Source organism: Polyodon spathula, chromosome 3 (genome assembly GCF_017654505.1).
Source record: "Polyodon spathula isolate WHYD16114869_AA chromosome 3, ASM1765450v1, whole genome shotgun sequence".
Taxonomy (NCBI): domain Eukaryota; kingdom Metazoa; phylum Chordata; class Actinopteri; order Acipenseriformes; family Polyodontidae; genus Polyodon; species Polyodon spathula.
Window position 1 is genome coordinate 60,395,959 of NC_054536.1, and position 13,467 is coordinate 60,409,425.

The window sequence follows — 13,467 nt, forward strand, 5'->3', positions numbered from 1 at the left end:
TTTTTTTTTGAAGGAAGTCGACAATTTTATACTTCACAGTCAGCCTCCCCCCCCCCCTGGGGACGGGGACGCCCACACTGCAATAAAATACATCCAGAATAGAATCATAGAAATACTGTATTTTTAATAATGTTCTTTACATAACACCATCAACCCTGAAGCTATATTGCACAGAGTTTACATTGTCAATGTCAGCAACACACATCAACACTGATTTAATTTAATTCTAAAAAACTGTGAGCCATCAAGGAACTATGGGGACCTGCCACAAAATGTTCAACACACACCCACAGTTAAACTTGGGATGCACCACTCAACAAATCAGAAACCCAGGCAAACAGTGGACCCCCTTTAAGTCAGCTACTAAATCCCAGAAGCAATAAAAGACACTGATTCTCACATATTTCATAGGTACTGTGAACGTCACAAAACCCTGTTTTACTGCATATGCCCTGTATAAGAAGAGACAGAGCCCCACATGGATCCCATGAAAGACAGTGAGGGCTACCTGGTGGACTGCATCTGTCTTGTAGTTTCTGGATCTTCAAACATCTTCACAATAGGTTCTGTTTCTGACTGCAACTGCTTCAGCTGGGCCACAACTGTAGTTCTCTTTTCTCTCAATGCTATAACACAGAAACAAATAAATTGTTTGTATTGTATAAATTGTATTGTGTGCAACAAATATAGTTTTTATTGTAAATATTATTTTGAATAGACTGTGGAATATGACAATTATCCACTATGAACCAATTAGTTTTTAGTGAACAATGCAATGTGTAGGATACTCCAGATTAGAGCGTACATAATATTTACAATTAATAGTTGTGCTTTCTGAATTCAGTGTTAAACATGATCACTACAGCATATTAAACTACAGATAGGAACAATAATTTAAAAGGCTAGTTTTAAACTGTTACAATACCTTTGCATCAAAACAGGCCCCTATATTTTGTACATATTGTACAAAAGAAAGACTTGATTTGTAAAAGCCAAATGGCATATATAACTTACAACAGAAAACTAAACAAATTAGAATTCAAGTATACCAAGCTTTTGTTTCTTTATTAAAAGAGTTTCTAATGTTACATGTGTTTTATTATTTATGGACAGGTTTTATTGTCTGAATGTATTTAAACTGCAAAACAAACATGGTACTCTAAATGTAAATGTGTGCCCTTTTGTCTGGTATTGGATAACCATAAACTACTCACTGTGAGGGATTTCCTTGTCTGCGTACAAGTTTTTGTACACGTCCATGGCAAAGTCCACCATGTTGGTGTCACTGAGAAGATCCAACTTTCCTTGCAGGAGTTCCTTTTCATTGTAGATCTAAAACAAAACATTTGTTTTAGTAATGCGGGGGGATTAATTTCTTTTCTTGATCATTTGCGGAGTTCATGTTATATAGATTAAATATATATATATATATATATATATCTATATATATATATATTTGTTCTATAATATATTAGATTATATATCACTGTTGTATATACTGTACACATGTCAATGGTGTCGATACAATGTAATATATATATATATATACAGCTCTGGAAAAAATTAAGAGACCACTGCAAATTTTTCTTAAATCAGCATCTCTACATGTATGGCAGCCATTCCATTCCAGTGTCTGTTGAATTCCAACACAGGCACACCTCATTCTACTGAATGAGGTACTGATTAGGGGATCACCTGAACCAAATCTTATTTAATGAGGAAAAGTATAAAAACCACTCCTGTGGTCATCACTATCCTCTTGCAATAGGACCAGCTGGATGGCAAAACAGTGCTAGTAGTACCTCAAAAGTAATTGGAATCAAAAAATAACTATTGACCATGGGTGAATAAAAACCACTCCTGTGGTCATCACTATCCTCTTGCAATAGGACCAGCTGGGTGGCAAAACAGTGCTAGTAGTAACTCAAAAGTAATTGGAATAAAAAAATAACTATTGACCATGCCCAAAGAGTTGAAAAGGAAAGTTTTGAGTGAGGAAAAGAAGGGTTCAATTCTGGCTTTACTGGCAGAGGGATACAGTGAGCGTCAGGTTGCTTCCATCCTTAAAATTTCAAAGACGGCGGTTCATAAGAACAAGGTCAAGCAGCACACATTGGGGACAACAAAGCTACAGACCGGAAGAGGGCGACAACGACTCTCCACTGACCGCCAACTCATTCGAATGTCACTCAGCAACCATAGGATGACATCAAGTGACCTACAAAAAGAATGGCAAACGGCAGCTGGGGTGAAGTGCACGGCGAGGATGGTTCGAAACAGGCTCCTAGGGGCAGGGCTGAAGTCGTGCAAAGCTAGAAAAAAGCCCTTCATCAATGAGAAGCAAAGAAGAGCCAGGCTGAGGTTTGCAAAAGACCATAAGGATTGGACCATAGAGGACTGGAGTAAGGTCATCTTCTCTGATGAGTCCAATTTTCAGCTTTGCCCAACACCTGGTCGTCTAATGGTTAGACGGAGACCTGGAGAGGCCTACAAGCCACAGTGTCTCGCACCCACTGTGAAATGTGGTGGAGGATCGGTGATGATCTGGGGGTGCTTCAGCAAGGCTGGAATCGGGCAGATTTGTCTTTGTGAAGGACGCATGAATCAAGCCAAGTACAAGGTTGTCCTGGAAGAAAACTTGCTTCCTTCTGCTCTGACAATGTTTCCCAACTCTGAGGATTGTTTTTTCCAGCAGGACAATGCTCCATGCCACACAGCCAGGTCAATCAAGGTGTGGATGGAGGACCACCAGATCAAGACCCTGTCATGGCCAGCCCAATCTCCAGACCTGAACCTCATTGAAAACCTCTGGAATGTGATCAAGAGGAAGATGGATGGTCACAAGCCATCAAACAAAGTCGAGCTACTTGAATTTTTGCGCCAGGGGTGGCATAAAGTCACCCAACATCAATGTGAAAGACTGGTGGAGAGCATGCCAAGACGCATGAAAGCTGTGCTTGAAAATCAGGGTTATTCCACCAAATATTGATTTCTGAACTCTTCCTAAGTTAAAACATTAGTATTGTGTTGTTTAAAAATGAATATGAACTTATTTTCTTTGCATTATTCGAGGTCTGACAACACTGCATCTTTTTTGTTATTTTGACCAGTTGTCATTTTCTGCAAATAAATGCTCTAAATGACAATATTTTTATTTGGAATTTGGGAGAAATGTTGTCAGTAGTTTATAGAATAAAACAAAAATGTCCATTTTACCCAAACACATACCTATAAATAGTAAAACCACAGAAACTGATAATTTTGCAGTGGTCTCTTAATTTTTTCCAGAGCTGAATGTGTGTGTGTATGTATGTATGTGTGTGTGTGTGTGTGTGTGTGTGTGTGTGTATATATATATATATATATATATATATATTATATATATAATATATGTATATGTACAGTGTGTGTGTTTTGAAATTGTGTTGTGCCTGTCAAACTTTATGTATATCCCGTTTGTGTTCTTTAATACAACATGACAGTTAAACTGCTATAGGGCAAACACAAACAGTGTACATCACATACAATACACTGTTAAATTGCCCTGTGGTGTCCACATATTAATTTGACTATTTTTTGTGAACTTAAATAATGTTATCTTGTGGCTATCTGCTATTTTCAGCCAAACAAAACAGACAGGGCTTGAGTCCGAGGCAAATAATATGCATCAACTAGGTCTTTTGTCTGAGGAAAAAACTTAAGTAACATTTCTTCCATCACAATACAGCCAAAATCAAAACTTGTTCATGTCTGAACTGGAACCATACAACCTATTTTTAAACAAGCAAGGTCTTTCCCTATTTCAGCGAGTGTAGTCATTTTTGGTCAAAGAATAAGAGGTGAAAACAGACTCCCTGTGTAGTTTGCAAATCAACCCCAGCCTGTGTTACTGTAAACGTGAAACCAGGAGTAACAGTCAAACACTGCTTAAAAAAACAAAAAACCGCAGTGTCCTGAATCACGTTATTAGATGTCACAGTGCTGATGGGTAGCACTGAATACACCTACGTATATCTTTTTAGACAATACTGCACATTACCATTGTTGCAATACAGTTACAAGTACAGTACTTTAAATAAAAAAAAAGGAAAAAACTTAAAATTAAGTAAAATTGTTAAGAAAGACCAGGTAAGGTAGACCTGTGTGATGGGAACAGTAAAACGCAAGTAAGAAAACCAGTTTGGACACAGAAACAAAAATAAGTACAAAACCTACTGCGATATAGCTTACGTATTTTCTAGTCGCACTGCGTTTTCACATTATTTTATCAATAGAATGTAGCGTGTTTCCCACACAAACCCTGATCACTAAATATATCCACAACGGGGTGAGGCCTAGCTACAGACCGAGTTCATTCAGCTGCAGACCCCACACGTGCTTGTTAAACTATGTTTATGGTTGTCAAAACCTCACAGCAAAAATAAAAACAAATACTTCTTATACTTATACACTGTTTCTTACCTCTTTGACAGACAGGAACTCTAGCAAAGGGAATACCAAGTGCCGGTCCAAGAAATGCGCGATCTTGGTGGTCAGGTCGTAGTCCGCCATCTTTACTGAGGAAAGGAAAGAAAATAATTCAAACAGCAGAAAACTTTATTAACTGTATTTGACAACAGACAGACAGGTTGGATACTCAGTTGAGTCTAAGCGATTGCATAGATACATACAGTAAACTGTGAGCGCCGGTCATCATTACTACCACTTTCGTGTTTGAATAAATCATGGATATCAGGTTTTTATCGCTTGTTTTATACAATTCTGGCATACAGCAAAGCTTACTGATATATATATATATATATATATATATATATATATATATATATATATATATATATATATATATATATATATATATATATCCATATTTACACCCCCCATGTTCAGATTATAGCAATTTTAAATATGTATGCAATTTATTTCAAAGCAATACCTTACGTGCCTTTTGGGTGGCAAATGTGTGGATAATGTCCCTATAGTCAACACTGCGAAGCATGCCCGATTCAGCACTTACTGTGGTCAAATTCATGAGACGACTTTGGGTTATAGTAGTCTGTTGCAAGTTTTTGATCAGCTTCATTTTCGAAAAAGACCGTTCACCAGAACAGTTAGTGATCATTAGTGCGAGATTGATCTTCAAAGCAATTTTTTTGTTAGAAAAGTAACCTGAACATCGTTGTCAAGTATGACATTATACACAAATTGTTCCAGACTACAGTCTTCTATTTTTCTGATACAAAAAGACAGGAATGACTGGAACTGAATGAACTCATCGCTAAAGTTGATATCCAGGTCATGCTTGTAGAAGTCTGACAACTTATTTGCAGCAATACTAATGGAGCCAGGGTCCATCGTTGCAAAGTTTATAAAGAATCCAAACATTACATACTTCGCTGTAGGCTGCTAACCGATGTTCAAGGCATACCAATTGCCTGTCGATACAGCACAGAAAGGCCTTTCTCTACATGCCACAGTTGTTCCACAACATATTCTTCTGTTCCTGAAAGGCGCTTGCCATCTTCTTCATCAAATTTATCACGTAGTTGCTGGATAAAATCTTTTAGTGGCTTCAAAACACCAACTGCAGCATTTGAATTGCTTTTCACTGCCTGCAATGTTTTGCTGCTGTGAAGCACAGCAAGATAAGATTCCAGAATTCTGCAAAAATTCCTGTCTCGTTTACTCATTTAATCATATAGTCCTCGTGCAGTACTGCAACATTCTAGCTTCTCAAGACAGTCTATTGTCATCACCAGCAAAATGTCCATGATATTTTCATAGTCATTGACTAGTGCTTGACAAGCATGTACAAGACATGACCAATATGTGTCACTCAGTTTCTTCGGCATTGAAATGGAAAGGGCCTTTTCTTTCAGTTTCTTATACTGCCGTCGAGCCAGTGAAAAAAACATATAGTGTTTGTACGAAGCCAAAAAACGCTACAGCCTCACTGCATGAATTTGCAGCATCCTTTCCCGCAAGATTCAAAGAATGTCCAAAGCAAGGAACATACTGCGCAAGAAGACATGTTTTTCGCTTTGTCATAACTCTGGCCACAGCCTTCCTGTATGTCGAGCCCAATTCCTTGAAGAAATGTCATTTCTTCTCCCTTCTGCCTTGTTGACTCAAGCAAAGTTACAAAGCGCACAGTAGGCCAATTTCCTTTGATGTATTGCAAAACGACAGTAAGTCGATCAATGTGAGTGTTGTCTTCACGTGAATCCACAGATATTGAATAGTATTTTGCCGTTTTAACTCGACCAATCAGAAAATCTAAAACTTTTTTTTGCCCATGATCTGAATCAACTCCTCACACACACTTGCTGACAAATAGTTGGTATGTCCCTTGTGTTTGTTAGCTTTAGTCTGAATGTGCTTTCCTAAGAATGCATCATATCATCATTGAATGATCAATTCCAATAGACCAAGGTAGTTACCATTGTGTGCAGACCTGATTGTTTGATCATCACCTCTGAAAGCCAGCCCTCACTCTGCAAGAAATGTAATCACACTGACCAAATGCTTCACTAAATTTTGTTATATGATTTGTTTATTTTTTCTCACCCATTTGTTCAACACTTGGGAGTTTGAGGAGAGAGGCGAGCGTGAAACCAACTACGCTACAGGTTGTAAAGAAAATAGACAAGCAGCTTAGATCTCTCTCAATCCCATGTAACACAGCCAGACATTGTGACACAAATGTAAAACCCCCCTAGCAGGGTTGTTGTGTCTTATTTTATTTAAACACCACTCACACAGGTCTGGGGTTCTTTTCAGGTCCTCAGTTTATTCAACTAATATAGTAGGCAAGAAAGGTTAAATAATCTTATTCAGAACAAGAGGGTGGCGTGGTGGCGGCCTCTGTAAGTAACAGACACACCTTATCATCAGGCCCTGCCACCTCCCCACGTGCTACATCATATCTTGGCAAAACAGTACAACTTAACATGTTCTGTACTTAACACAAAACACAGTTTTTTACAAAATCATGCTTTTATTACGTGAAACTATACACACACACACTATTTCGCTTGTCAGTATTCAGTCACTCTGCTAACAGGTTCTCCGACATACAGCTCGCTCTCCATCCTGCCTTAAAGGGGTAGTCCTGCATTTGGCTGATATATAAAATGCTTTTTTGGGTTTCCGTTCGCTCAGTTTATTTCACTCGAGTGAACCGGGCTTTTCACCCAGCGTCATGCAAATGAATGGGAAAGGTGGGGGTTGATATCTATGCGTAAAAATCTGTTTTTGAAGATTACTAGTGAAATTTTGTGAAAATGTGGTTTCCATGCGCAGAGAACTGGTACACGAGGGAATCAAAGCTGCTGAAATAAAATGAAATATCTAGTGCCTTGTTGTTTAATAATGTGTTTTACTGCTCTTGTTCAAATTGTTTTTCAAATGTCAACAAATTTATCTTATGACTCATTAACTAAAAATAAGCTTGGAGGTATTAAATGAAACTGACCAACAGATATTGCAGATCACCATGGTTGACCTGACCTCTACATGGTACAAAGTTAAACATGACACCTTTCTGCAAATTTTAATACAAGACTACTATTTACTTGCATTTATTACAGATTCAAAATAATAAACAAAAGTGAACATGGTGCGTGCAAAAGTTTGGGCACCCTGTCACTTAATACTTGATAACACCTCCTTTGGCAGATATAACTGCTTTCAAACATTTCCTGTAGCCAGCTAAGAGTCTTTCTATTCTTGCCTTTGGAATTTTTTCCTACTCTTCCTGCAGAACTCTTCCAGCTCAGAAAGATTCTTAGGTCTCCTTGCATGCACTGCATGTTTGAGATTTCCCCACAGATTTTCAGTAATATTCAAGTCTGGGGACTGTAATGGCCATTCCAAAACCTTTTTCCTTCTTTCTTGTAAATATTTCATGGTTGATTTTGAGGTATGTTTTGGATCATTGTCTTTCTGAAATATCCAACCTCTTTTCAGCTTCAGTGTCCTGACTGACTTTAGGACATTAGCTTCTAGGATTTGTTGATATTTAGTTGAATCCATTCTTCCTTCCACCCGCACAATATCTCCAGTTCCACTGGCTGTCACACAACCCCAAAGCATAATAAAGCCACCCCCATGCTTAACAGTTGGCAAGGTGTTCTTCTCTTGAAATGCTTCACCCTTTTTTCGCCAAACGTACCTTCTTTGGTTGTGGCCTAACAGTTCAATTTTCGTTTCATCAGTCCAAAGCACATTGTTTCAAAAAGCTTCAGGCTTGTCAAGGTTTTCTTTTGCATACTTTAGACACTGACTTTTGTGATGAGGTCGTAGAAAAGGCTTCCTTCTGACAATTCTCCCATGCAGATCCTTGTTGTGTAAGGTAAGCTGTAGTGTGGACCTGTGAACAACTACTCATGTGTCAGCTAAACTGTTCTGAAGGTCCTTTGCAGTGACCTGTGGGTTCTGTTGTGCAGATCTGACCAGTTTTCGGGCAAGTCTATGTGATATTTTTCTTGGTCTTCCAGAGCTTGCCTTGACTTTAACCGTTCCATTTAACTTCTATTTCTTGACAATGTTTCTGACAGCTGAAATTGCTAACTGGAAGCATTGAGAGAGTTTTTTATAGCCTTCCCTGTTTTGTGAAAGTCAATATCTTCATTTTCAAGTCCTCAGACATTTGCTTAGAGGACCCCGTGGTTGTTAAAACCAGGCAGAACAACCATCACAGTCTGACAGATTAGAAGGTATGAAGCTACTTCAGAATAATAGTTCAACACTGGAATTTACTTCACCTAAATAACTGAAGCTCTAACGAGTGAATCAACCTTTTTGGGCATTAGTAATCATCTTTTTAAGAAGTAATTAAGAATGGTCCAAAAGGGTGCCCAAACTTTTGCACGCACCATGTTCACTTTTGTTTATTATTTTGAATCTGTAATAAATGCAAATAAATAGTAATCGATTATTAAAATTTGCAAAAAGGTGTCATGTTTAACTTTGTACCATGTAGAGGTCAGGTCAACTTCTGTTCACTGAAAGATTCATTGTAACATATTAAAAACTTTTGCATACAACTGTTTATATATATATATATATATATATATATATATATATATATATATATATATATATATATATATATATATATTACACACACACACACATATACATACATATATATATATATATATATATATATATATATATATATATATATATATATATATATATACACACACACACACACACACACACACACACACACACACACACTACCGGTCAAAAGTTTTAGAACACCTCCATTTTTCAAGTTTTTATTGAAAAATGTCTCAATGTACTCTGAAATTAAAGCATAGAACAAATAAACAATTGGAGATAAAAAAAAAAACCATGGAACCGTTTTGTTTAACAAAATTTAATCTAAATTTTTGACTCATCAAAGTAGCTACCTTTTGCAGATATAACAGCCGAACACACTCATGGCATTCTTTCTACAATGGAAGTCAAATATTGTTCAAAAGTTCTTCCCAACACTGTTGCAGAACTTCCCACAAATGTGTTGCACTTGTAGGTTGCTTTGTTTTCACCCTTCTGTCCAGTTCATCCCAAACCAGCTCGATGGAGTTTAAGTCTGGAGACTGTGCTGGCCATTCCATGATTTGAAGCCTACCATCTTGTTCTTTTCTTCTAAGGTTGTTCTGACATAGCCTGGAGGTATGTTTTGGGTCATTATCTTGCTGTAGGATGAACCCCTGACCAACTACACGTATACCAGAGGGTATTGCATGGCGCTACAAAATGCTGTGGTAGCCGTTGTGGTTCAGGGTGCCACTCACTCTGTGCAAATCGCCGACTTTAGATCCAGCAAAAGAGCCTCAGACCATCACGCTTCTTCCTCCATGTTTGACAGTTGGTGTCACAGACTGAGGAACCATCCTTTTGCCTACTCGATGGCGTACAATTCATCGGTCCATAAGACCTTCTTCCAGTCTTCAATAGTCCACTGGTGGTGCTTCATAGCCCAGCAAAGCCTCTTTTTCTTATTTTGCCATCTTAGCAATGGCTTTTTACTGCCATTCGACCTGTCAAACCTGCAGCTTGAAGTCTTCTCTTCACAGTTGAAACTGAGACTTGCTTACTTCGACCAGTGTTAAGCTATGCTTGAAGCTGTTGTCCTGTGAGCTGCCTATCATGCAAGCTGTTGACTCTCAGAAACTTGTCTTCTGATTCTGTTGTGGCTTTGGGTCTGCCAGACCTCTTCCTATCAGAGTTTCCTCCAGTTTCCAAGTGCCTTTTGATGGTGTAGGAAACTGTACTCACTGACACCTTGGCTTTCTTTGCAATTTCTCTAAAGGAAAGATCTACACTTTTAAGGGTTATAATGGTCTGTCTGTCTTCCTCTGTTAATTGCCTTTTTCTCGCCATTATGATAGCAATATACTACTTCCTGCAGTACAATACTGTCCAAATAATGCTTAAGAGGGTGTAGTAGCACAGTCTGTTTCAACACTGCTTTTATGCAGACAGAGGGTATGCAAGTAATCAACAAAACTTGGGACACCTGTAGGAATTGTTAGCATTGTTAACTTTCAAGGCTTAATTTACTTCCATTGCAACAGCTGTAAGTTGTTACCCCATTTATTGTTCCCTAAAAAAGGCCTTTTTGTATAACTCTGAAATGTACATTATTAACTAAACTTTTTTTAACCTCTGGCAGTTTACTGCTTACCTTTGTACCATTTCAAGTTATTCACTGGACTTGAACTGCTTAAATTTCAATAAAAACTGAAAAAATGGGGGTGTTCTAAAACTTTTGACTGATAATGTGTGTGTGTGTGTGTGTGTGTGTGTGTGTGTGTGTGTGTGTGTGTGTGTGTATATATATATATATATATATATATATATATATATATATATATATATATATATATATATAAATAATCACTCCCTTTTAACCACCCAGTTACACAAACAACAAAAGGAAAGAAGATTGGAAGTCAATGAGTGTATGAGCTGCTTTTTAACATAATAGATCTCTTGCGCTATCACAAGATTATGTTACAGATACACAACCCTTGATTGGAAGGGGCTCCTGTCACCCAGGGGCCCTGGGCAGCTGTCCCTTTTGCCCTGTGGATAAAACGGCACAGACTAAGTTATATCAGTACTAGTGTTTTACTGTGTCAGGACCGCTGTACAGTATTTGTTCCAAATCCATTGTGTTGCTTTCCACAATTGTCCACAATTGTCTGTGATTACTCCTGCACTGCATCACCTCTAGACCAGCTGACAATCACCAGCCACTTTGCCACACATGCACATAGGGGATACAAACAATCTGCAATGTAATCCATTCAAATCAACCACCTTTTATCTAACTATTCTTAATTTATGTAAAATTAAACCCATCAATGCCTTATTATGCAGAATCTTAACCACCTTTCTTGGTTTAAGGCTGTTTGCTGCTGTGGCTGGTCAGGATGAGAACAGACCATATTTGAATTTGAGCAGCTGTTGCTACATTCAGGCGCTCATGTGTTGACCATACTATGCATCACAGAGCCAACATCAGCTACCAAATGATCCGTTTCTAATAGGTTCCACTAGCCCTTGTTTTCTTGACAACCTCACGACACTGCCCTCTGCACTTGCTCTCTTTAAACTAAAACAATCTTGCTGTTGTTATCATGAGATCACCCATCTGACTACAGGTACTAATGAGTCATAAAAGCTCGAATGTCACCCAAACCATTTCTAGTTTTTTGTTGTGACATAGCCAGCTTTGGCTCACGATCAGTGTGCCATTACACTGGGTTGGATTTAGTAAAAGCCTAATTCAGTTCTGGGTTTGGCGCTACACTCTCCATTGTTCCCTACATTTAAAAGAACAACCAAATGCATGGGATGCAATGAAGTATTATATAGTAGGTACAAGGCCAGGTGCAATCAATTTTGTTAGTAATCCCCCCCCCCAAAAAAAAACAAAAAAAACAACTTTAAAGCATTTTTATTCAGTGTTTTTTTTTTTTTTTTTTAATGGGGCTGTGAGTTTATCAATTTTATGTTAAAATCACACTTCCATAAATGTGAAACATAATTTTATACTTTGTATTTTAATTTCATAAATTAGAGTTAAAATAAACACAATTTTGTGTTGACATCTGTAACCATTGGTTATGATCTTCCCATACGAATATATAGATATATTCTATATACAGATCAATTATAGCTAGTATAGCCGTCAGGTAAACAAAACTATATAAATATACATATGCTAATAATTATATATGGCGTTCATAAACAAAATTGACAAACATTCACATATTTGAAATTCAGATTTAGTATCCAAATTGCTTTGGTTTCTCCCATTTCAGCCAGCCAATCATTTTTAAGGATGATCTCATCGGATCAGATTTTAGGAAAATCCACATACAGACTTTTACTCAAACCATTTGTTATGAGTAGTCATAACAATTGTGTTTTAACAATTCTTTTTTTGTGTGCTGTTGGAATGCATTGCTTGAGAAGGATTAACTTGTACTGAAGCCCCCTTTTCATAATTAGGGTAACTGAAATTTAGATTTATATAGAGTTTTTCTGAGAGGAAATCACAAACCACTCTGAATCGAAATAAAAATCTGTTTGCAAAATCTTGAGATTTACAGGGAAGTGGGGTCAGGGTTTCAAGCATTTCTCAAACCGTCCATATAATAGGCATGTCAACTTTTTACCTGTGCTGTTATAATCTTTTTTCTATAGATATGTACTTACCTGTCTCTGAGCTTGCTTGAGCTAACCAAGATAATCCCAACTGCCTGGAACTGAAATGAAAATGGAATCTTTTCACTGCGGGTCTAACCTCAATATATAGGTAGTGTAGGTGGGGCCAACCAAAGGTCTCTCTTACACGACTTGAAGTTTGTTAAGTACAAGCAGTTAGGATATCCAGGAAAGCTCAGAGCAAGTTATGATAATTCAATATAGAAGCAAAAGAAACAACTCAATATCATGGTTTAATAAAAAAAAAAAAAGTAATAGAAATGTAACATATTTTTTCTGCTGTCTACAGTGAAACTCTGGCCCCCAAATCAAATATAAATTTTGGTATGGCCAGCCAATGAAATAATTTAAATGAGTGTACTGTAATTTTATGGCAAATCAGAATCTGAGTCACGATCACAGTCTTTGTTTGCCAATTGGTCAAACTAAACCTGATGAACATTTCAATAAAAAAAGATACAATTACATAATTTTGCAATGCATGTAAATATGTGATAATTAAATATTGCCCCATATGTAATGCTCAGCGGGTGTTTAGGAATCAGTAGTAATTCATACTAATTAATTCGAAAATAATCTCTTGTTTGGCTTTTGAGCACTGTTGCACAAGCTAAAAATCAATTCTGTTAGTTTCTTTTGGCAGAAAGGCCAGATCAAAACAATTTGAAAGGAGACTCTTGTTTATTAATCAGGTAGGTTTAGCATAAATAGTCTCTT

At 37.4% G+C, this 13,467-nt stretch overlaps 1 protein-coding gene across 1 annotated transcript in view; it reads right to left on the reverse strand.

Moving 5' to 3' along the window:
• Nucleotides 1-4,559, reverse strand: part of LOC121313269 (eukaryotic translation initiation factor 3 subunit E-B-like) — a 48,774-nt gene extending 44,215 nt beyond the window's left edge. Inside the window, exons 1-3 of the mRNA XM_041245631.1 lie at nucleotides 4,462-4,559; nucleotides 1,215-1,332; nucleotides 509-626 (exon numbers count right to left, since the gene is read on the reverse strand). Coding sequence (XP_041101565.1) covers nucleotides 509-626; nucleotides 1,215-1,332; nucleotides 4,462-4,551 — 326 coding nt within the window. The 5' untranslated portion in view covers nucleotides 4,552-4,559. The remainder of the gene's footprint in view (nucleotides 1-508; nucleotides 627-1,214; nucleotides 1,333-4,461) is intronic.
• Between the last annotated feature and the right edge of the window lie 8,908 nt (nucleotides 4,560-13,467).